This window comes from Vanessa cardui, chromosome 10 (assembly GCF_905220365.1).
Source record: "Vanessa cardui chromosome 10, ilVanCard2.1, whole genome shotgun sequence".
NCBI classification, from domain to species: Eukaryota; Metazoa; Arthropoda; class Insecta; order Lepidoptera; family Nymphalidae; genus Vanessa; species Vanessa cardui.
The window spans coordinates 14,543,710-14,567,540 of NC_061132.1; the positions used below are offsets into that span (position 1 = coordinate 14,543,710).

Consider the following 23,831-nt stretch of genomic DNA (forward strand, 5'->3'; position numbering starts at 1 on the left):
AAATTAAAGTAAGATTTTCGTGAGTACATGGTCGTTTGGAAAGTAGCTTAAATCAACTAGCTTCTCTTGAATTCCTTTTTTGGAAAAAATAAATCTGAACTATATGAAAGTGCATTTCGCATCGCAAACTGCATTGTGAGTGAGCGTGTCGTTGTGAGCAAAAAAAAATATCCTTATCTTTTAGATAAGCATAAACAAAAGCTTACGTATCGAGTTCGTGTAATTGTTGTTTGCAATATGAACCTTATGTGTAATGGAAGATAGCTGTTATCTGGATAACAATGATAAGCAGTTATGTGATTATGTGGACGATTTGAATAATGGAGATTTACTAGTAGCTGAACGTGTAATTCGAAACATTGAAGATTATACACAATCGATGAATTCAAATAATATGGAATGTAGTTCTAATAAACGCAGTCGATTAGAAGAGACGGAGAATAATGAAGAAGAGTGGACGCAAGTTACCCGAAATAGGGCGAAGAGAAGATCTATTGAGGACATTCAATTGAGCGTTACTTGTAAAGATAAATTTCCTAAACAATTTGCGTTGGCTAAATTACTTAAATCACAAAATATTGTTGGCGTTATAAAAATTAAATATGTTAATCCTTATAAAATTCTTATGGATTTTAACACAGAAGAATTAGCAGAGAAGTTTATGAACTGCGAAGAACTTCGGAGTATGGGTTGGAGGAGCCAAAAAACATGGGAGGTAGGAATTTCTTATGGTATTGTTAAGGATATCGATTCAGACTTATCAGAAGAAGATTTATTAAATTATCTACATAGTGATATCGAAATTGTGTCGGTCAAGAGGCTCAGTCGTAGAAGCGGCAATGAGTGGACAGCGAGTGAATCTATTAGAGTTGGGTTCAAAGGATCTTCCTTACCTACTTATATCTCTATACTGGATTTGAGGATCAAAGTTGAACCTTTCATATTTCCTGTAACCCAGTGCTCCAAATGTTGGAGATTCGGACATACAAAAACCTTATGCCCGTCTAATAAAATTATATGCCCAAAGTGTGGTGGACACCACGAAAACTGTGAAAGTACCTCATTCAAGTGTGTTAACTGTGGAGGAAATCATTTGGCTTTATCAAAATCATGTCGAATTTATATAAAAGAAAAAAGAATCAGAGAACTCATGTCAGAATTTAATGTAACATATAGGAAAGCGAGGTTGTTATATGTGCCCCCTTCCCCATCACCTTGTGAAGAGTCGCAGTCACAGAGTAGACCTTCTTTACATGGCAACCCTAGTGGTTATGTTACAAGTGTTGAGGTGCAGTCTTCAGATACTTCAAATCCTACTTTTGCTGAGGTAGTGAGATCGGCAAACCTCCGAACCAAAAAAGTGACTCCTAAAAAAAGTGTATCAACGAAAACTATACCTGAAAAGCAATTTAGACAAGAAGTTATAGAAGACGTTACTTTGATGGAAGTTTCTCAAAATATGGACTCAGAAGAAGAGGTGGACGACCTTCCCACTGCCGAAGAGACCCAACAGGCACCGGAAAGTGATGATCGATCGTTATCTTTTAAGGAATTGATTAACAAAATTAGAGAGATTTTTATACTAAAAAAAATCAGTATTTTTTCAAAAATTAAGAACTCCCTACAAGTTGTTATAGACTGGGTGGTAGCTTTTGTTTCTCAAAGCATTTCGGATGTATCTGATTTTTTTAAAAATATATCTGTTTTTATAAATGGATAGTAGGTATGTAAAACAGTTAAATTTTAATGTACTTCAATGGAATGCTCGTAGTTTAAGGTCTAAGTTCCCATCGTTTAAAAATTTGTTGATCCAGGAGAAAATTCATGTGGCGGCTGTTACAGAGACTTGGTTGAATCTTGAATATAAATTGAAAGTTAATAATTATAATGTATATAGACTCGACAGGAATGTTCCTTATGGGGGTGTAGCTCTAATAGTGCATAAATCTATAAATTCTCAAATGATTAATTTTCATAACAATAACTTGGGTATGGAAATTATTTGGATAAAAGTTTTTAATTGCGACCAAATAGAAAATATAATATGTATATATTGCTCTCAAGATATTCATACGGTTCAGGCTGACTGGGATTTCTTATTCAATCTTTCAACTACTAAGACAATTATTTTAGGTGACTTTAATGGTCATCATACGTCATGGTCTCATAAAACTGACAGTCGTGGCCGACAAATAATGAATGCGGTTATAAATTCTGATTTTATTGTTCTTAATGATGGTTCTCCGACGAGATTTCAACTAGTCGAGGGCGTCTTACGAACTTCAACGCCAGATATAACTTTTGTATCAGCAGATATTTCCTTGTTTTTTAACTGGCGAGTTTTAAATGAATCACTAGGAAGTGATCATTTATGCATAAAAATAACCTCCGGTATTTCTGTAAACATTATTTTTCAGAAAAAAAGAAATTTCAAAGCAGCTGATTGGCAGAATTATACTTCATATTTAGAAGAGTCGTTTACTGATCTCGTTTTCCCGGATGATGTACAGGCTTCTTATGATCTCTTTATTAATTTAATCAATGAAGCTGCCGATTTATTTATTCCTTATATTAAATTTTGCCAAGTACCTGAAAGTAAATTCTCTCCCAAACCTTATTGGCACGCTAACCTATCTAAGGCTGTTGCAATCCGAAGACTTTATCTTAGTTATTTTAGGAATAATCCTACTCCAGATAACCTTGATAAATTTTTAGATGCTGTTAGGGAATCTCAAAGGCTTATGAGATGCGCAGAGAGAAAGGGATGGTCAAGCTTTTGTAACTCAATTGATGAGAAGACTTCTCCAAATCAGGTATGGAGCAGAATGAAATGGATGAAAGGTCGGAAACAACCCTACGTAGATACTGATAAATTCCAAGCTAGTCGTCTATTATGTAATTTATGTCCCGATTTTGTTTTACCATCGAAACCTATATTTCATTCTTCTAACCCTATGTTAGAAACACCTCTTACAATTTTTGAGTTAGATAACTGTATGAAAGCAAAAGACACAGCGCCTGGAGATGATGAAATTTCATTCTCCATGATTAAAAATCTTCCAAATAATGCTAAACTATTCTTATTAAATTTATATAATATCTCCCTCGAATCTGGCTTTGTTCCTAATCAGTGGCGTCACATACGTGTTATTCCCATTCCAAAACCTGGCCAGGACCCTCTTTCTGACTCTGCTTTTCGTCCTATTTCATTAATATCTTGTGTCTGCAAAATTTTTCATATTTTAATTAAAAAAAGAATAGAATGGTTTGTAGAACAAAATAAATTACTCTCTGACAATACTTTTGGTTTCAGAAAGTCTAGATCATGCCTTGATAATCTTAGTCGCTTAGTATCTCTTATTCAAATTGGATTTGTAAAAGGTTTGTCAACTATAGGATGCTTTGTAGATATTGATAACGCCTACAATAATGTTGACATTATGTCATTGACGAAGACAATGGATCGTATGGATCTCGGTTCAAAGTTATGTTCGTACATTTGGAACTTCCTTATAGAAAGACATATTCATATTAAAGTAGGCAATAATTTCATTGTTAGGACTTGCAGTCGAGGCCTTGCTCAAGGTGATCCTCTGTCTCCACTTTTATTTAACGTAGTTTCTGTTAATATATGCAAACTGATCAAATCGGTAATGATTATGCAATACGCTGACGACTTTGTTTTATTTACTACTGGTAATGATATATTACAATCTGTGAGTAAATTACAGTCTAGTTTAGATCTACTTTGTAAACTTTTATCCGACATTGGTTTGAATCTGTCCTCAACCAAAAGTAAGGTTTGTATATTTAAAAAACGGACATTTAGAGGTGCAATCGAACTTAAAGTTAATAATATAATTTTGGACACAGTTGAACACGTTAAATATTTAGGCATATGGCTAGATCGGTCTCTTAGATGGGGTAAACATGTTAGCGAAATTCAAAGTAAATGTTTTAGGTTTTTAAATATATGTAAAGTCTTAGCTGGGTCAGGTTGGGGTATTCATCCTAAGCACTTACGTAGGTTATATATTTCAATGGTTCGTAATCGTTTAGATTATGCTTGTTTTCTTTATGGAGACAGCTCTCAATCAAATCTTAAAAAACTCGACTGGATTCAAAATCAGGCTATGCGTATTATAGGTGGATTTATCAAAAGTACCCCGATCCATGTTATGGAAAGCGAGCTTTCATTACAGCCTCTATTTCTTCGTAGGGAATATTTGGGACATAAATTTTACTTAAAAAATATTTCTTGTGAGCTCAATTCAATTGTTACTATATTGACTAAGTTATCCGATTTAATGCTACCTTCCCGCTGGGTAAAAAAGAAAAAACCTTTATTAGCTTCTATTCATAATCTCCTTAAAAATACAGTTTTACATGTCAGTCCACAGCTTGAAATGTTTTCTTTAAATATATGGATAAATGGAATTAATCTACAGAATTTTATCAAATCAAGTATTAAAAATATATCTAAATCAAAACGGACTTACACTAATATTCAACTAAATTCACTTTATCACAAGCTATGTGCAGAGAACTATGCAGGGTTTTATAAGATATTTTCAGATGGATCGAAAGGGGGTAACAGAAGTGGCGCTGCGTTTTACGATCCCCAGGTTAACTTTAAAACTAAATTTCAAATTAATTGTACATTGTCTATAATGCACGTAGAATTAATTGCTATAGCAAAGGCTTTGTCTTATATTAAATCGATAAATGGGAAAAAGTTTGTAATGTTTACAGACGCTAAAAGTGCTTTGCAACATTTAGCTCGGTGTACCTCGAATTTTCGAGGAATCCCCGTAGCTTATGAAATAATAAAGTTAATTTTGGAACTTAACGCTTCAAATAAATGCCTATATCTACAATGGATCCCATCTCATAGTGGAATAGTGGAAAATGAGGTAGTAGATCAGCTTGCTAAGCAGGCATGTTCAGATGGCTTAATAGTAAGAACAAAACCATTTTATAGTGAGTGTTTATTTATTTCTAAGGGTCATTGTTTGGATTTATGGAAAACATATTTTGATGAAAGGTCCACCAAGAAGGGTATCTGGTATAAGACTATTCAGCCGGAACCGATGAATTCACCTTGGATCAACAACAGTTTAAATGGAACAGATTTAGTAATAGCTCTAAGAATACGATCTGGACACATCCCATTGAACAAGTTTGCCTATTTGATGAAGAAGACGGATTCCCCTTATTGTAAGGAATGTGATAAAATTGAAGACGTGTATCATATTATTATGGAATGTGTCCGGAATGAACCTTTACGTCATGAAATATTTATAACTTATAGTGTAATTAGAGAAGTTGGGGGACTAAACTGCTGTCTGGCATGTCCTTTGTCTGCGGGTGCCAGGGCGCTTTATAAACTTGTGAGACTGGGTTTGAGGTTAAGATGATACAGATCTTCATGTCTCAAGCCCAGTTTTCTGGTTAAGGAAGACTTATGGAGTGCCTTAGTCATTTGTGTGACCAAACTCCTTAAATAAAGAAAGAAAAAAAAAAAACTATATGAAAGTGGCGAACAGAGGACCATATAGATTTTTTTCGCTTGTTATCACAGATTTAGTTTGATCTGGTAATTTAGTAGCTAGTTAGAATAAATTTGGGGCAAAAACACAACTTGGGAGTATTTAGAGCTTTGAGGAATAACCTGATCTGGTCTACAGATAAATAAAAAAAAACATCTCTCTCATTTATTCTTTAAAATATTTACCATGTATATTAATATTAATTATCTGTTTTTATATATTTTCGGTGTGCTATATGGCATTTCCTCTTTAAACCTTAGCTCGAGCCCTATGTGCACTTATGGTGAAGATAATACTGTTTTTCAACAGCAACCCATTATTGGATTATATTTTTCAACTTTTTTATGATAGTTTTTTTGCTTCAAAATGCCTTCTATTAACTAGGGATTCGAATTACTAGACCTCATTATCTAGCATTGAACGATAGGATAACTAAGAATTTCCATAATTATTATTGTTGAAAACAGTATCTACTTTTAGTTATACTAAAAAGATACTTCATGATGCAATATAATATTTGATAAGAAATAAAATAAAGCCTGTGAGGTATAAAAGAAAAGTTGACCCCGACGTGATTTGAACACGCAACCTTCTGATCTGGAGTCAGACGCGCTACCGTTGCGCCACGGAGTCCCATGAACGTTTGATATAAATCATCGTGTTGTACCATCGCCAACTTAACCTGGCCTTATTCTTCTTTCAGACTCACTAATATCGCATCTTTTTTTATGTTAAAGGTGGGACGAGCATATGGGCCACCTGATGGTAAGTGGTCACTATCACCCATAGGCAATAACGCTGTAAGAAATATTAACTATTCCTTACATCGTCAATGTGCCACCAACCTTGGGAACTAAGATGTTATGTCCCTTGTGCCTGTAGTTACACTGGCTCACTCACCCTTCAAACCGGAACACAACTATACTGAGTACTGTAATTTGGCGGTAGAATAACTGATGAGTGGGAGTGGTACCTACCCAGACGGGCTTGCACAAAGCCCTACCACCAAGTAATCATCTCTTGATATTGTGGTGCCCTACCTCCATAACCAATTAATCATATCTGTTTCGCAGTCCCAGTCAGTTTTGATAGTTGCATGGTGAAAGTGAAAACACATGGCTAATCTATTGTTATGCTAGGAAATCGGTGGAGTGTAAATAAAAAAAACTTTGACCTTCAGTTGTAGGTTGTTGTAGTTAATTATAATGAAAATTGTTAACCGTTAAAAAAAATAGGAAATGAAAATTTTTTCGTCTTCTTTTAGTCAATATTTTTTTCGAACTTTTCTATCTATCTTTTCGAAGCTTCTGATGTGTATTGACGACGTTATGCATTGTAAACAAATTGCATCAACAAACGTCAACTTTCTTTAACTCACCATTTAAACCGGAAAACATTCTGTGAATGATAAAATCCAAAAAAAAATCGAAAGACAATTCCTCACAATGGTTATATGATTTGTTTATCTATACTCCTCCTGCCATCGAAATGGACAACATGCACGCATTATTTCTTTTTTAAGGGGGTTTAATCCTTGAATTATATTTATAAATTACTCATTCACGTCAGAAAATGAGATTGCAGATTCAATTGTAAGGATTAATTAATTGTGATTAATTTGTATTTAGATGTAGTCAGAGTGACAAAACTTTCGTCAGTTTTCAAATTCATTTATTTATAAAGTCTTAAGCTCTTAGTACCTTTTGAATCTAAAAATCGAATCAATGCGAAGTAATATGTTACAATCAATCGGTAGAGCAGATTATTGCTCATACTGAGCACACGAAATTAGACCTTAAGGTGACGAACCTTTTCCTATCCCGACTGTACATACGGCAGTTAAATCCGCATTGAAGCAAGGTGGCCTTAGATCAGCAATGATAAATTTATATATTTTTTTTTTACTTTCACTCATTCAAATTAAGCTAATTATATAGATTAATAAAACAACATTTCGGGTATATAAGTTTATTACAAGTGTTAATCTGTGCCTACGGACGCGTCAGCTCTGGGAGGACGGAGTTTCTCTAAGAGCGGTATGGCGACCCCTACCAGCTCTTCCCACGCTGCCAGTCTGCGACATGGCCCACAATCGCATTCTTCTATCTCCCCTTCTTCGAAACCTAGATCTTCTCCTGAATGTCTGTCAAAAATAAATATTATTGTTCAAAAATTCGTGTGGTTGAATGTGCTAATTTTTGTTACTAAATTATTAATTAAATTACAAAGGAGGATTCCCAAACCGAGGGGAATAAAGTCATAGAATCTTTCACCTTTGCCAATCAATCTTCAATAATGTAAAAGATGAATACACCTAAATTATTAATAAATATCAAATTGCGATTTTTCTAAATAGATTAAAGCTCGTTTTAACGCAAAAATGACGATTTATTTTTATATACAACTGCAATCTCAGTAGTAGTTTTATGTAAAACATAAAACCTGACATTGTTTTTTTTTTTAAATAAATATTGGACAACATCACATTACTCTGATCCCAATGTGAGTAGCTAAAGCACTTTTGCTATAGAAAATCAGTAGTAACGACGGTACCACATACACCCAGACCCAAGACAACATAGAAAACGAATGATAATCTACATCGACTCGGCCGGGAATCGAACTCCGGACCTCAGAGTGGCGTACCCATGAAAACCGGTGTACATTCTTCTCGACCACGAAGGTCTTCGAAGTTTTTAAGTTTAAATAATGGTACCTTTCGCCTTCATCGTCGTAATCCTGATCCAAATGCAAATCCTCTTCCACGCTGAACGCTTTAGCTGTCAGGGGCTTTGGTACGTCCAGCTCGAAGGGCTTGTCTGATTGGTGATTATAGTTATCCATCTCGAACTTTACCTGCAGCACGATGTACAGTCAGAGTGAGAAAACCTCCGTCAGTTTTCAAATTAATTCCTTTATCGAGTCTTAAACTCTTAGTACCTTTTGAATCTAAACATCGAATCATTGCGACGCAATATGTCATTCTCGATCGGTAAAGCAGATTATCGTTCATACTGTGCACACAAAAATGACGAACCTTTTCTTACCCCGACTATATATTTATGAAGAACCATATAATATAAAGTCTAGCAAAGATTTTAAACACTAGAAGTAAATATGAACTTCTTAAACCAAATTTTCGACTCTACAAAATCAATAGTATTGTATGATTTTGTAGAGGTGCACAACCCAAGGTGCAATCTCCATTATCACAATATTTATGAGTCGACAATCGACGAAACTCGAAACTAGATCAGCTGTGAGATTCTGTATGAATTCACCTCGTATCTCACTTGAGAAATGTTGCCAACGGACTTACAGTGGTAAGGTAACCATTGCGAAGCGAGCATCATATAAATATTATAATTATTACAGTCAATGTCGCATCACATTACTCCCTATAATCTGCGGTGAGTTTCAAGTTTCTTTTTACAGAATACTTCCTTGTCGAGAGACGGAAGTGTTACGCATTTTTTTGCCAGACCACAAACCTTTTTATCAATTTTTGTGCGTTTGGTTCATCGATCATCAACGTGAGTGTTCAGCTTGACCCTCTGGGTCAAATAATGATTTTGATATGACGCTTTATGTACTAGCTTGTGGACCGAACCAATCACAATGCTATATGCTTCTTCTGAGATCACTTGCCTGATGGTGTTTCGATATCTGGGGATCGCTTGCACGTCTGTCGCCGAGCTTCGATGCTTCACACGCCGTGAAGACTGATTCGTCGTCTGAAATTAAGATTGTTATAACGTATTAAATATACAAACTTATTTACTTACCTTCAATAAATTTGTTAAGCTACAATTATGAGTCTCGATACTGGCAAAAGTCATTCTCTTTCAGTCAATATAAGAGTTAATGTTAATGATTTTTATTATTTTATAAAAAAAATATATTAATAATTATTAATAATGATGCTTTTTTATTTTTTTATTAAAAAAATATTAATGAAATAATAAAAATCATTAACAATAATATGCAATACACTCAATTCACCCAATAAAATTGTGATCTATATGTTACACATAGGTAATTATGTGTAACAAAGGAAAATTTGAGCGTCGCAGATTATTTAACTCTTGGCGATAGAGCTTTTGTACAAGCTTCGCGTGTACCGCCCACACAATACCTATGTAATGTGTGGGCGGTACATAGGTACATACATGTACATAGGTACATACATGCGGCGTACTAGACTATTCTAGTGCCAAAAACCCATACATAATATTGTTCCATTCCAGTTTGAAGGGTGAGTGAGATAGTGTAACTACATACCCAAGGGACATAACATGTTAGATCCCCAGATTCGTGGCGCATCGGCGATGTAACAAATGATTAATATTTCTTATAGCGTCAATGTCTATGGGCGGTGGTGACCACTTATATCAGCCCAGTACCAGTACCTCATATCCCCATGCGCTCTTAAGACTATCAACGTGATAAGCTTAAATTACATGTCTTTGTATAGAAAAATAAGTTTATTTACTAAAATTCTACCATATACCAAATCCAAAAATAAGACTTGTTAATTTTTAAGGGAAATGAGCGAATATAAAAATTGAGTTGCTTATCAGTCCACCACTTACTATCACCACCAGATAAACATCGTACCTTAGAATAAACATAAATTAAAATTTTAAAAACTATATTTCATGCATTTTTCTTAATATTAGACATTGATTTTTAACAAAAATCTTTGTCTAAAAAATAATAGTAGAGTGAAACTCTATAAAATTATGGTTTGACCCCGACGTGATTTGAACACGCAACCTTCTGATCTGGAGTCAGACGCGCTACCGTTGCGCCACGGAGTCCTACGAACGTATCAGCCAAATGATTGTTATCAATTGCTAAAACGTTATCAAATTACATTTACATTCCAATTATGTATCTTTATCTGAAATATATTCAGACATAGATTAAAACAAATTATATTTACGTTAATCTTAATAGATTACTATAAAATATAAGTTACGAAAATAAAAATTTCAAGGGTGTCGCTAATTACAACTTTACCTAGATAGCTAACTACTATATTAGATAACCTTAATTAAAGATAAAAATAATTATATTTTTTTATATAATTTCATATTAATAACATTGATATATGTAAATATTATCAGAAAACACGATCGAAAATACGAAAATGGACCAATCTTATAAATTATTTTATTTTTCAAAACAAATGGTAGCCAGTGATTCTCGGGATAATTGAGAAATCTAACGATTTCTTATAGTTACAAATTTGTTAAAGAATAAAAAAATACAACTCATATATGGCAAATACTGGCAGAACCTGACAATAGATGAGATTAATAATGCCAGGTAAAAAAAAAACATACAATACATTCATGAACTCTATAATATAAAACTGTTTTATTGACAGTCAGCTTACAAATCTCTTTTCAAAAAGTCAATATTAGAAGACATGATGGATGTACTTTTGAAAAAATACAAGAAACATTAGTACTTTGTATTTATTACGACGAATTATAAGGGTAATGGTAGCAATAAGGGTAGTAAGAGTAAGACCGATCGATCGATAGCCGCTCATGCGTACACAGATATTTGTACTGCGTGGGTAGTACAAATATCTCTACATCCCCAAAATAAAGGCAAAATTATATTTGAGTATTTGTCCACTTTTCAAAAGCAACTAAACGAGTTACTTTTTCGCAAACAGATAATTAATGGACATATTATCGTCAATAGTATTGTTTTGGTACATTGTGAACACGCAGGCGCTCTTTGATCTAGATACGATCCTTTGTTCACGGACTGGAATCACTCGTTAGAGAAACAGAAAACAGTCTGCGTTCGTCCAGTTTATTGGTGGCTTTATGAACAACACTCGTAAGATACTCAATACATTTGTATTCCTCATTCAGACCAACATGGAGCTTTAACACAAATTAAGGATTTTTTTTTTTTTTCATATAAAGACCGTACACGTCCTATTAATAATATCTGGGTTTATTTTTGTGTGTACGAGTACATGAAATCTAATTGTTACTTTTTGTATAAGTAGAGTTCTAATGAGCACTATGCCGATATGAGCATCGGTAGATGCTAGCGGATGCGTTATTATTATAAATCTTACGGGATATCATAAGTCATGGTTGCAACTTACCGATGAACAAGGCGAGCGCTGCGGCCACCTGGTGCGCGGGCCCCGGCTCGAGCGGGCGGTGCGCGTGCGCGTTCCACAGCGCGCGCGCCAGCAGCGCGGCGGCCGGCACGTCGCGCGCATGCGCAGCCGAGCACAGCGCGCGCGCCGCCTCCCCCGCGCCCCCCGCGCCGCCCGCGCCGCACACGTTCACCAACACGCCCGCCGCCGCGCACCGCACGCTCGAGTCCTCTGCGCACACACACTCAGTTTCAATTATTACGAGAGAGTCATATTGGCTGTTTTAACGAAAGTTTATTTCATCGTACAAGGATTTTTAATATACAATTCGATGATCTTTTATAGTACGACACAACTTAGATGTCGCATCGGTAAAATTCGTTAAACCGATTACATCCGAATTGAGTACGCTATCCCAAATTATCAACATTTATTTCTCATGCGAATATGATCTTTGCACAAACGTAATAACTTGACGTATCATATGACATAATATTCGTCAATTTGGCGCGTCGATTTACATACACTTTTTCTGACGCGTGAATCTATAGCGACGAATAGCGTCAAATGGCGCGATAGGGAACTATTTCTATTGGTTGTGTAAATCGGCGGTAATCGGTTTTATTTTCATTCCATTGCATTTTCCGATGCTACATCTAATTTGTGTCGTACTATACGTTCCTTTTTCTTCAAAGTCGATTATAAACTGTATTGCTGAAATTTTAATAAAGCCGAATCGTTCATTCTGTATCTTAAACCGGATCAGTAAAAACCTTCTTTTTTGTTGTCTCAAAGTATCGAAGATTGAGTACCGTGCTGTTGGAATGGCGGCAGAGCGGCGAGAGCGCCCTCCAGCACGATGAGCTGCGCGGCGTGCGCGGAGCGGGACAGGTTCCCGAGCGCGCGCACCGCCTCGCACGCCGCGGCTCCGCTCCCGCGAATCCAACGGCACGTTGCTGCAAAAAGGTGTTAAATTACTATGCTTGTTAATTTAACATTTTAACAATAGTTATTTTTATACTGGGTAACAGTTGTTGTAAATTGAAAACTAGTAACTAGTAAGATTATTGTTAAAGCTCCAAATACTTTTAAAATCCGATTCATTCTTTAACAGCCATTGCAAGGAATTAAAGACTAAATTAATAAATAAATCATACTATTCATTAAAAGAGTACTTTTTAGAGAGAAACGCCTGGAGTTAGGCTCGGGTTCCATCATAGGACGCTAATTACTGTCTAGAAGCTGCTTTCCGAAACGGTGGTAGTATTTGATTATTGACGATTCAAAAACGCTTCATTATGAAGTTTACTTGAATAAAATTGATTTGATTTGATTTGATTACAGTTTATCTATATTTTGGTGACAAGCTTAAACTTAAATTTTCATTTGAAAAATTATCTGTATTATGCGTATAAAACATGTGCAGCGTGAAGGTAAATCCTTATTAACAGCTTGTAAATGTACCAAAGATGTTCTTATCTTTATCTAATAGTTCACCACGTTGCTAAATAAAACAGGTTGGTAAATTGTATTCAACCTGAAGTTTTCTCACGATGTTTTCTTTCAACGCTGAGTAGAAAATTAATGATAAGGACACATGCAAGTATATGGAAACTCAGTGGTGTTAGCCGTGATCAAATCATCGGAAATCTTTTGGTAAACATCACAAGTACTCTCTACCACTTTGGCTCTTGTCAGGCGACATGAAAATAGTCTAGCCTACCTTTACACATGAGTTCTAGGGTATGATTTTGAAGACTCGTAGCGGACGGTTCGAGATAGAAAGTGATGTTGTTAAGCGTCGCTAGCACTGCCATCGCCAGTTCCTCGCGTCTCTCTAACCAAGCGTTTCGTTCCTTTTCTGGCAAATCGTTTATCTGATATAACAAATTGAGACATTTTAGAAAATCAGCCCAAAATATTCACAAACAATTCTCTGGCTTAAATTTATCTGTTATTCTTAACAGTACAATAACAGCCTATAAATTTTCCATTGCTGGGCTAAGGCTTTCGCTCCCTTTGAAGATAAGTTTTGGACCTTACTCCACAAGGCTGCTCCAATGCGGGTTTGTGAATACTTACGTGGCAGAATTTCGTTGATTATTACTCACATGCAGTTTACCTATCGTTGGTTTCCTTCAGCATCGAGCACAAGGAGGATAATAAATACAAATTAAACACATGAGTATTCAGCGGCGTTTGCTGGGGTTTGAACCCAGAATCATCGGTTAAGATGCACGCATTTTAACTAGTGGCACTTACAAATTAAAAAACATATTCATCGAGATCAAAATTTTGCAAGAAGTAATTAATGGGGTCTTAAAACGATAAAGACGAGCTATTTACCTTATTGTCCGGAGGTTTCTCAGCTAAGTCGAGACATGACAGAAGAGCCCGCACTGTTCTTTCAGCGTGGTTAGCTGCCAAGCCTCTACCGGCGAGTTCGGCGAGACACAAATTTGCCATTATCCGTACTGTCTACAGAACAATTTAAGAAAAATCAAGATTTACTCTGCAACTACTTTTTAATCATCTTTGTTTATTTTTAAGGACTTAATTAGTTCCTTTTATATTAATAAATGTACAGTTGAGGTAAGAAAAGGTTCGTCACCTTAAGGTCTATTTTCGTGTGCTCAGTATGAGCCATAATCTGCTTTAAAGATCGATTGTAACATAACGCGTCGCAATGATTTGAGGTTTACATTCAAAAGGTACTAAGAGTTTAAGACTTGATAAAGGAATAAATTTGAAAACTGACGAAGGTTTTCTTACTCTGACTGTACTACCAAAGAATAGCAAAACCAAAGAATTAAGACTAAATTAATAATTAAATCATATTATTCATTAAAAGAGTACTATTTGTAAAGAAACGCCTGGAATTAGGCTCGGGTTCCATCATCGGACACTAATTACTGTAAATAACAGCATTGTAAATCTATTTATTTGAAAAGAGAAACTATACGAGTTTCTTGCCGTTTCTTCTCGCTAGAAGTTGCTTTCCGAAACGGTGATACTTAGTATTTAATTATTGACGATTCAAAAACGCTTCATTGTGAAGTTTACTTGAATAAAATTGATTTCATTTGATTTGATTAGTTTTATATTATGAAAGTAACCAAAGTAGCAACCGAGTAGTATCGACATTAGTAAGTTGTCTAACTATTCCAACCGCGTATACAGCAGACCTGGGTCTCCCTGTCAGAGACGAATAATGAGGATTCTGCTGAAATGTTGAGTTTAAAGTGATTTCTAGAATTACTTTAATATGTAGTCGTAATTTTAGTTAGATCTAGATCATTGTTGTTTAAAATTAACTTGAAATATTACATAGATAAGGCAAACGGTACATTCCTAACATTAATCAAATAAGTTACAACTACACTTACTTTGATAAGTACATCCTCATTAGAGCCGTCGGAACCACCGAGGTCGGAGCCTTAAAATTTAAATTATCTATAAATAACACTATTATTAATTCTCAATTTTTTATATTTTATTTTTCATATTTTTGATACTTTTTATAAACAACATTTTAGTAATAATTTATTTTAGTTACAAGAATGGTGTTTTATTTTGGTATTAAGATTATGTAATTAAATGTAAACATGAGTTTGAACTTTTTTCATTTTCATATGTAGTTTGCCCTTTTTCTTTATTAAAAATTTCTTTAAAGGAAGGCAACACTGATCACTTACCAACTAAATGTCGATCGGGATCAGAATCGGCTTCTCTCGTTTCATTTTCGTTTCTCTGTGTGTACGACTCCAGTATCGTGAGGAGAACGTCCACTCCGCCTTCTTCGTTGTAGATCTGATAAAGACCGACGAAAATATTGTACTGGTGGACTATAAAACACTAATGTCAACAACATCTGATTGTTTTAAGTTATTATTATTTCGGCCTCGATTTTAGCCTATCGTGTAAACCTATGGGTAAAAAACACTAATTATGAAATCCTATTATTGTATATTGAAGATTTACATGGCTTCACAAGATTTGGACAAAATGGTACAGTTAGCAAAAAAACTAGACAAAACTTTATCATAATGACATTCCACGCGTATACCTGGTGGAACTATGGTTTGCGTATAAGAAATACCAAAATAGCAACGAATGGAGGATGCATTATGTTTTAGGGAATAAAAACAAATTCTCATAGCGACAGTAGGTCAATTGAAGTATTTGTTATGATGAAATTGGGGTTATTAAAGTAACTTTAGCAAAGGTATATGCTCTCACATTGATCCTGGCCTGCTCGTCGGCGGCGGCCATGTTCCCGAGCGTGTAGGCGAGCCGCACGGCGAGCGGCGCCCGCGCCGCGCACGCCGCCAGCGCCGTCAGCAGCGCGCGCGCGCTCGCGCCCGACGCGCACAGACACGCGCAGCATGTTTCATCTGCTGACAGCACGCTACAACCAAATTGTTTAAAATCTGATATTTTAGGTATGAATAATAGATTGGTTATATTCATTATTTTTATTAACAGAATTAAACTAAACCTACCAAGCAATTTCATATTAAAAAAAGAAATACGTAAATTTCATGAAAAATATGCGCAATTGGTGATTTCATAAAATGAAAAATTGATATAACGGATGTAGTCGTGTATTATATAAGCATATATAAGTATTTTACTTTAAGAACGAGAGCTGCCGGTTACTTACCTGAGGCACCTGGCGACGTTGGTGAGGACGTCCCTGTCGGTGTGCAGCGTGAGCGCGGCGAGCAGCTCGGCGAGCGCGCCGCACGCCGCGAACGCGCGCCCGCACTCCCCGCGCCCGCCGCCCTCCCCGCTGCCCGCCAGGTTGCGCAGCGCGCCCGTCACTTGGTACAGAGCGTGCGTTGCCTGTTCAGATACTTGACGGGGTCTCTCCGCCTTCTATAAAGAACAATATTAAAAAAAAAACATTTATTTACTTACATCTAACAACAACAACAGCCTATAAATTTCCCACTGCTGGACCAAGGCCTCCCTTCCCTTTGAGGAGAAGGTTTGAACATATTTCACCACGCTTTCTGAATGCGGGTTGGTGGAATACACATGTGGAAGAATTTCTATGAAATTAAACACATGTAGGTGTCCTTACGATGTTTTCCTTCGCCGCCTAACACAAGATGAATTATAAATACAAATTAAGCACATGAATATTCAGTGGCACTTGCCCCCAGGCAACCCGCAATTGTCGGTTAAAATGCAGGCGTTGTAACCACTGGGCCACATCAGCACTTACATCTAAACTGTAAATAAACTTTTTGATGCACATATTAATGAACAGATTATATCGGAACCCAAAATACTCTTCACAACTTACCGCATTGTTTAGGATCTTAAGATGCAGCGCTGTGAGGTGCAGCGCGCCTGCGCGGTGCGCTGCCGCACACAGGCGCGGCTCCAGCGCCAGGAAACGCAGCGCGCCCGCCGCGTACACGCAGCACTCGCTTTCAGTAACCGGATCTATTCGACCGCAGCCTTCCACTACTAAGTCTATTGGAAGAAAATAAGCGTTTATAAACTCCTTCAAAAATAATCTAATAAATAATTTTTAAAAATAATCTTACCAAGAAGATCACTATTCCTGAAGAAATGATCGTTCTTGTCGTTTCTCGATATTTTAAATATCAACTTGCAAGCTGCCGCCAAATGCACTCCAGTAACACGCATCTTTATATTTTGGGACCAAAACAAACGACCACAATTTATCATCGTAATTATTAATAACGATATTACGTCACAGATTTTATAACGTCACATGGAAAAAATATTGCTTTTCAAAGGAAATATTTAGCTAAGCTATCTACAATAACCAATCACAATGAATCCTATTATGGCATTGACAGTACATGTCACCAGCCATTTATTATGGTCTATACTTCTTAAAATTTTATGTCTTCTGTCATATTTTTCCTATCCTGTAAAACCTATCCTCAATAAATATAGTTACCGTAAGCATCGCCCTGGCTATGGCCACCAATATCCTTTCATCATCACTGTCTATATGTTTGTATAAAGAATGGAGCACCAGTTCACGAAGACTGTTCCCTGGTGGATGTTTTGCAATGTTACCCTGAAGAGCTTGCATCAGCGTCAAAACATGTTCCGAATTCCGACTTTTACTCGAGAGCGCTTCAGCCAACTCCAGCACTGTCATGCTGAAAATAATTTCAGTACTATTCGTAAGTTTATCTCACATTCGAAATATATGAAAAAAATCTTCGTAAAGTATCACATCTTACTTATCATAGTCATCATTTGAAGGGTTTGGTAACTGTACTGCTAGATGTTTAACCTCTAGATGCGTCACCTCTCCGAGACCACTATCATAATCACACGATAATGATTTTGAAAACGAAATTTGGTTTCTTTTAGCAGAGATATCAGGACTGGTTGCTGAAATATAAAGAGGCTCATTTGAGGGATCATTATCATTATCATTACATAGTATAGAATAAAGTCGCTCACCGCTGTCTCTATGTATGCTTATATCTTTAAAATTACGCAACGAATTTTGATGCGATTTTCTTAATAGATATTATGATTCGAGAGGAAGATTTTTATATAATACTATAAAATAATTACTAAATTTGCTCCATCAATGAATAAATATTTATAACTTACTTAATAAATATACTTTACTTATTATGACATTATTCTCTTACACATTTTTGTCAAATCAACGATTGATTTCTCATCGATCAACACATCACGAGATTCTAATGGCCTCGTCACAAAAATTGATTGCGCTAAATCCGAGTTTGCATTAGAGGCTGAAAATATTTGTAATTTTCATAATTGAGTTAGATTACTTGCGCTTTATGAATTAAACCGGACTCTTTATACAGAAACATAAATATTTCTTTATCATTTTATTTAATGACAACAATTTAATAAATTTTAAATCGCCTGATAGATGACAGAGAGAAAATGTTTTGCCAACTATCCGCCCACTGTGTTATGATTTATTCGAGTTAAATTGATTATAATTTGTTATAATTATTAGCTGTTATTACACATACATGTAGGTTGAGATGGTGTGATTCGTTTCAACGTGTTACCGACTTTACTTTTTTGATATTAGTGGTCAAAGAACATATTGAGGACTGTATAGTACGACACAACTCAGATGTACCATCGACAAAAATCGTAAAACCGATCACATCCGAGTTAAGCACGCTATCCCAATTATCAATATTTATTTCTTATGTGAATATGATCTTTACACAAACGTAAAAACATGTAATATCATATGACCTAATATAGTCGTCAATTTGACGCGTCGATTTACATGCACTTGCTTTCTCAGGATTGAACTGACGCGAGATTCTATAGCGTCGAATGGCGCTACAAGGAGCTATTTCTATTGGTCGTTTAAATCGGCAGTAATCGGTTTTATTGAATTTGCTGATACTACATGTAAGTTGTGCCGTACTATAACGTAATAACTATTCTTTATAGAGTTCGTAAAATACCATCGCCTGATTGTCCCGCTGTGTTTCTTCTGTGTAGGGGTTTACTTCTACCGCTGAGATGAGGCAGCTTGGGGAAACCGCTCCACCCGTCACCTGATCGATCTTGGGTTGGTCGTGTTCGTACCTGATGTGTGGATTATGGATCTTAATTGTATGGATTTTACACAATAACTATACTTAATAATATAAGCAAATATATTTAAGTTAAAACTAATCTTCGGTAAAAAGATTGACGTTCAATTTTTTTTAAACTAAACTCATTGGTGGTCATGAATTTTTGGTCGTCTACATTACATAGTATAAAACAAAGTCGCTTTCTCTGTCCCTGTATCCCTATGTAAGCCTAAATGTTTAAAACTACGCAACGGATTTTGATGCGGTTTTTTATAATAGATAGAGTGATTCAAGAGGAAGGTTTATATGACTTTAACACAAACACAATATAGCAGTTAATGACTGAAAAACTGTGAACATTGAAAGAACCTCTGCAATATATTAAGTGTCAGCATTCCAAACGAAGCCGGCGGGTTGCTAGTAACAGAAACATAAGCAAAAGCAGTTACTTGCGTCAATATTCAGATTTGTCATCGATTTCCAATATTGTAGAATTGTCGTTAACCAAAAAGTTTCTATATTGGGAGTTACTTACAGCTTTCTTCTTAACACTTGGTTGATTATCAGCAAAAACATCTTCTTTAGTGTCGTCTTCATCTAAACTGCCGTAATGCACGCTCGACGAAATGAAAGCGTCTTCGTTACTCTCATCGAGGGTGAGATATTTGAGGCTATAAATATCATTGATCTATTAAGAATCTCTTTAATATCGAAGCTATTTTAACATAGAGCTTAACTTCGTATAAGCTTTGTCTTATTGTCAATTGGTAAAGTATAGCACCATATATCAACAGAATAATAAAATATTTACTTGTTGGTAGGGCTTTGTGCAAGCCCGTCTGGGTATGTACCACCCACTTGTCAGTAATTCTACCGCCAAATAACAGTATTCAGTATTGTTGTGTTCTGGTTTGAAGGGTGAGTGAGCCAGTGTAACTACAGGCACAAGGGGCATAACATCTTAGTTCCCAAGGTTGGTGGCACATTGACGATGTAAGGAATAGTTAATATTTCTTACAGCTTCATTGTCTATGGGTGATGGTGACCACTTATCATCAGGTGGCCTATATGCTCGTCCGCCAATCTATGACGTAAAAAAAAATTATAAATAATGTTTTTATCTAATCTAATGTTACTGGTATTATAGAAATTTGGTTACTCAAACGCGCTAGGAGGCCGGGTATCCTTCTTGCGCGCGCGTTCTGTAAACAGTGTGCGTTGCGGCTCGCGCGGCGTGAACGGGCGGCGCGTGCGCAGAGGCCGGAGAGCGCTCAGCCCCGACCCACTCGTAATATTATTCATTTCTAGACACCAAAAAATTGCATACTTATTTCCAAATTATCAATTTTAGATACAACTTTGAGAGTCAATTATTTTAATTTAACAGTCCTCATCAGAATAGGGTACCGTTTTTTTTAGTTTTTAGTTATCATAAATAATTATCAATAGTTGTTAGTAAAATTCATAAATACAATTTATTTATTTGAGACTACCTACAAAAATTACATTCAAATTAATAATTCAAGGCTTACATATGAATGCACTTTTAATTAAGATTACGACTTGCTATAATTATTTTTTATGAACATACACTATCAGTAAGTAGTTTAAATAAATAAATTTACTCAGTACATCCAAAAGTACAATTTTATCAAGTTACAACATAATCGGACGTTAAATTATTTGTATACGGTTTACTTCACTTACAGATTCAGCTACTTTTACGTTTATTTGTAGCAATATATCTTATTTGCTTATTTTGGCTCTATACAAGCTCATCTGGTTGGGTAACGTATACACGGTATCGTATGATTATTGTACCGCCAAACAGCAATACACGTAAACATTACAGTATTGTTATACTTAAAAATACTGTAATGTTTCAGTTTGAAGGGTCAATGAACCAGTGATTATAATGTTGTTACAGGTATGAGAGACTTAACATCTCAGTGCCATGCTTGGTGGCGCAGTGATGATGCAAGGAATGTTTGAAAATTTCTTACGGCACCAATGTCTATTGACAGTGACCACTTACCATTAAACTGCCCATTTCCGTTAACCAAAGCTATAAAAAACTTCACCTTCCAATAACTGTACGAAGTCTCAACTCAATCTAATTAATGATAGAAAGATAAGCCATTCATTTTCATACCTATTTGTTATATTTAATTGAAAGAGCTATCAAATTTATATATAACTACGTTAAAGCAGTTTCGTGGAATGTTAAACTACAACGGTAACCATGGCAACCCCTTCGCTACAGAACCAACAACTCAGCTGACAAAGGTTAGCCGAGTTCAATTAACCCTAATACCCTACTTTTCTTGATCACATGTCGTTTCAAATGTCTTCCAAACTTACATGATTACTGAACGGGGTCGAGCAGTTTAGGTACGAAATTGCCGCGTGTAAATGTCAATAAATTAACTCCTGAAAGTCAGATCAGCTTGTAATTGGTAGATGATAAATTTAGGCAATAAACGACCAATCAGAGTTTAATATTTAATCCGACTAGTGAATGACTCTGATCAGATTTTCAAAATCTGTACGTTAGTATGAAACATCCTTACAATTTGACGATAAAATAGGGATTAGAATAATAAAGTAGATATAAATTTGGGGTAAAATATAAATATGTGTACACAATGATTGAAACTTTAGTTCTTATTTCTCATCACTTAGGGTTTAAAATAAAACATATGCAATTCCATAAGCAAATTTATGGAATTGTTATGTACCTTCATTTAAAACTTGCATTTTATAATGACCAATTAATCAATCAGTGTATCACGAAAAGACTTCATAGATATTTACATTCATTGGGGATAGAATAGTGATGAGTGGGCGGTACCTAACTTGAAATAAAATTCGGCGCCTTTACTTTAAGTGCCTATATAGTATAGAACTTTATCAAAAATCTTATGATTGCTTTCGTGTTTATGTTGTGATGACGTGATTGTGAAAAGAACAAAGAAATCCGCTCCTGTCGCGTGACACAAACGTGCCAGGGCTCACAATTTATCGCGACGAATCCGTAAGCGATGGTTATGACGCTTTCCGAACCATAAATCTGCGACTTACTTATTTATTCGTATATTAGATGGAGTTGTCAATTGTATCGTAATATTTCAAGTTTGGATAGTGGAGTAACAAGCCTAAAAATACATAGAAAAGTACGAAGTTTTAAGACCACTGTTTTTAAATATAAACATTTAATTGAAAGAAAATACTATTAAAGTATCTGTCAGATATCAGATATAACTGTTATATTTAAAGGGAAAAAATAACTCAATAGAAAATGTTATATTGAACAAGATGAGAGAATTGTTGATTCCTTATTTTTACGTCAGTAAAGCAACCGAAGCTTCAATATCGCAATGGTTTACAGGCCTAGTGACGTAAAAGTCGCAGAATCGATCCTGACCCTTGGACACACTCCTAACACAAGCGAAAAGCTTAAAAGTAGAGATAAATAGAAATATTAGTAATTTCTTAACTAATTTGGATCATTGCGATTATTCTATAAGAAAAAGAAAACACTCCAATAGGCCAGTAAACTGATGGAAATAAAAAGTTTAAGCTATTTTGGACATCATCGTAGCACAAGCAAACGATTTCTTTCATGCCCTTCAAAACACGGAGTACACAGAGCATTGCTAGTTTTTAGTAGATACACGTAGTGCCGGCGACTCTTAACTCTACTCCCACAACTCAATAGGAAAATGCATGTTTATCCAGCTGAAAAAGTACATAGAACCAACGGCTTTTATTACTATTCGCTGTAATAATGCAAGTGTCCAAAATGTGTATGTGTGTAACTTATATATTGTGACTATTCTGAGCTAAGGGTAAGGTCAGACCTGCACTAATAGCAGCGCGAGCCTCGCTAATGATCTCTGCTGATGTTTTGCGACGGGGCGTCGCGTAGAACGGAGCGCCAGGGCCGCGTCGGGCGGCTTTCTCACCCATTTATCTTTTTTATATCTAAAAACAGAAATAGTTCAAATTATTATGTAATATATATAAAAAAATATTATCCAAATATTGTAATACATATAAATCTAGTAATTAAAAAAATCAATACATTTATGAATGTAATTTATAATTCATTACATATTTGTGACACATATTGCGAATAGAACCATCAACCTACTTTACAAGTAACGTTACGTTATTGTAATCGATGTTAAATCGATCAGATAGCGTAACTATCATTGAGTAACATACATATATAATAACAACACTACACTTTATAAGAGATATGAAAAGTTTACAATACAGTTATGTTATAATAAAGAAATCTAACAACTAAGTGTCTGAGACGGTTGTAGATTAATATTTAACTCAATACTTTATCCCGAGGGTTCAAATTTATTTTATAATAAATAATATTATAAATTATATCCTAGTAATTTTACCCAGCGCCCCTTTTTAACTAGCGGCCTGAAAGAATAGCCAATTGGGTAATTTCTAATTTGCCTTAATTATGCTATAAAACATAAAAATATAAATTAATAAGCTTGGAATATTATTATGTTAAATTAAATTATCGAGATATACATATTTGTA

The 23,831-nt window shown here is 35.4% G+C and overlaps 1 protein-coding gene and 2 non-coding genes across 3 annotated transcripts; all 3 read right to left on the bottom strand.

Annotated features, from left to right (window-relative positions):
* Window positions 1–6,110: 6,110 nt before the first annotated feature.
* On the bottom strand, window positions 6,111–6,182 carry Trnaw-cca. Its single transcript has one exon. It is a non-coding gene; the product is annotated as a tRNA-Trp (tRNA).
* A 1,328-nt stretch (window positions 6,183–7,510) lies between these two features.
* LOC124532991 (armadillo repeat-containing protein 2) lies at window positions 7,511–23,255 on the bottom strand. The gene is made up of 19 exons (XM_047108136.1): window positions 23,123–23,255; window positions 20,422–20,566; window positions 19,798–19,933; window positions 19,149–19,272; window positions 17,916–18,069; window positions 17,624–17,831; window positions 17,241–17,343; window positions 16,994–17,166; window positions 16,346–16,560; window positions 15,922–16,090; window positions 15,378–15,492; window positions 15,069–15,118; window positions 14,029–14,160; window positions 13,406–13,559; window positions 12,495–12,638; window positions 11,686–11,913; window positions 9,198–9,283; window positions 8,266–8,405; window positions 7,511–7,692 (listed from the first exon to the last, which is right to left on the bottom strand). Exons 1-19 carry the CDS (start codon window positions 23,229–23,231, stop codon window positions 7,530–7,532), a joined length of 2,748 nt encoding a protein of 915 aa, XP_046964092.1. The 5' UTR covers window positions 23,232–23,255; the 3' UTR covers window positions 7,511–7,529.
* Trnaw-cca lies at window positions 10,298–10,369 on the bottom strand. The gene has a single exon. It is a non-coding gene; the product is annotated as a tRNA-Trp (tRNA).
* Window positions 23,256–23,831: the final 576 nt, after the last annotated feature.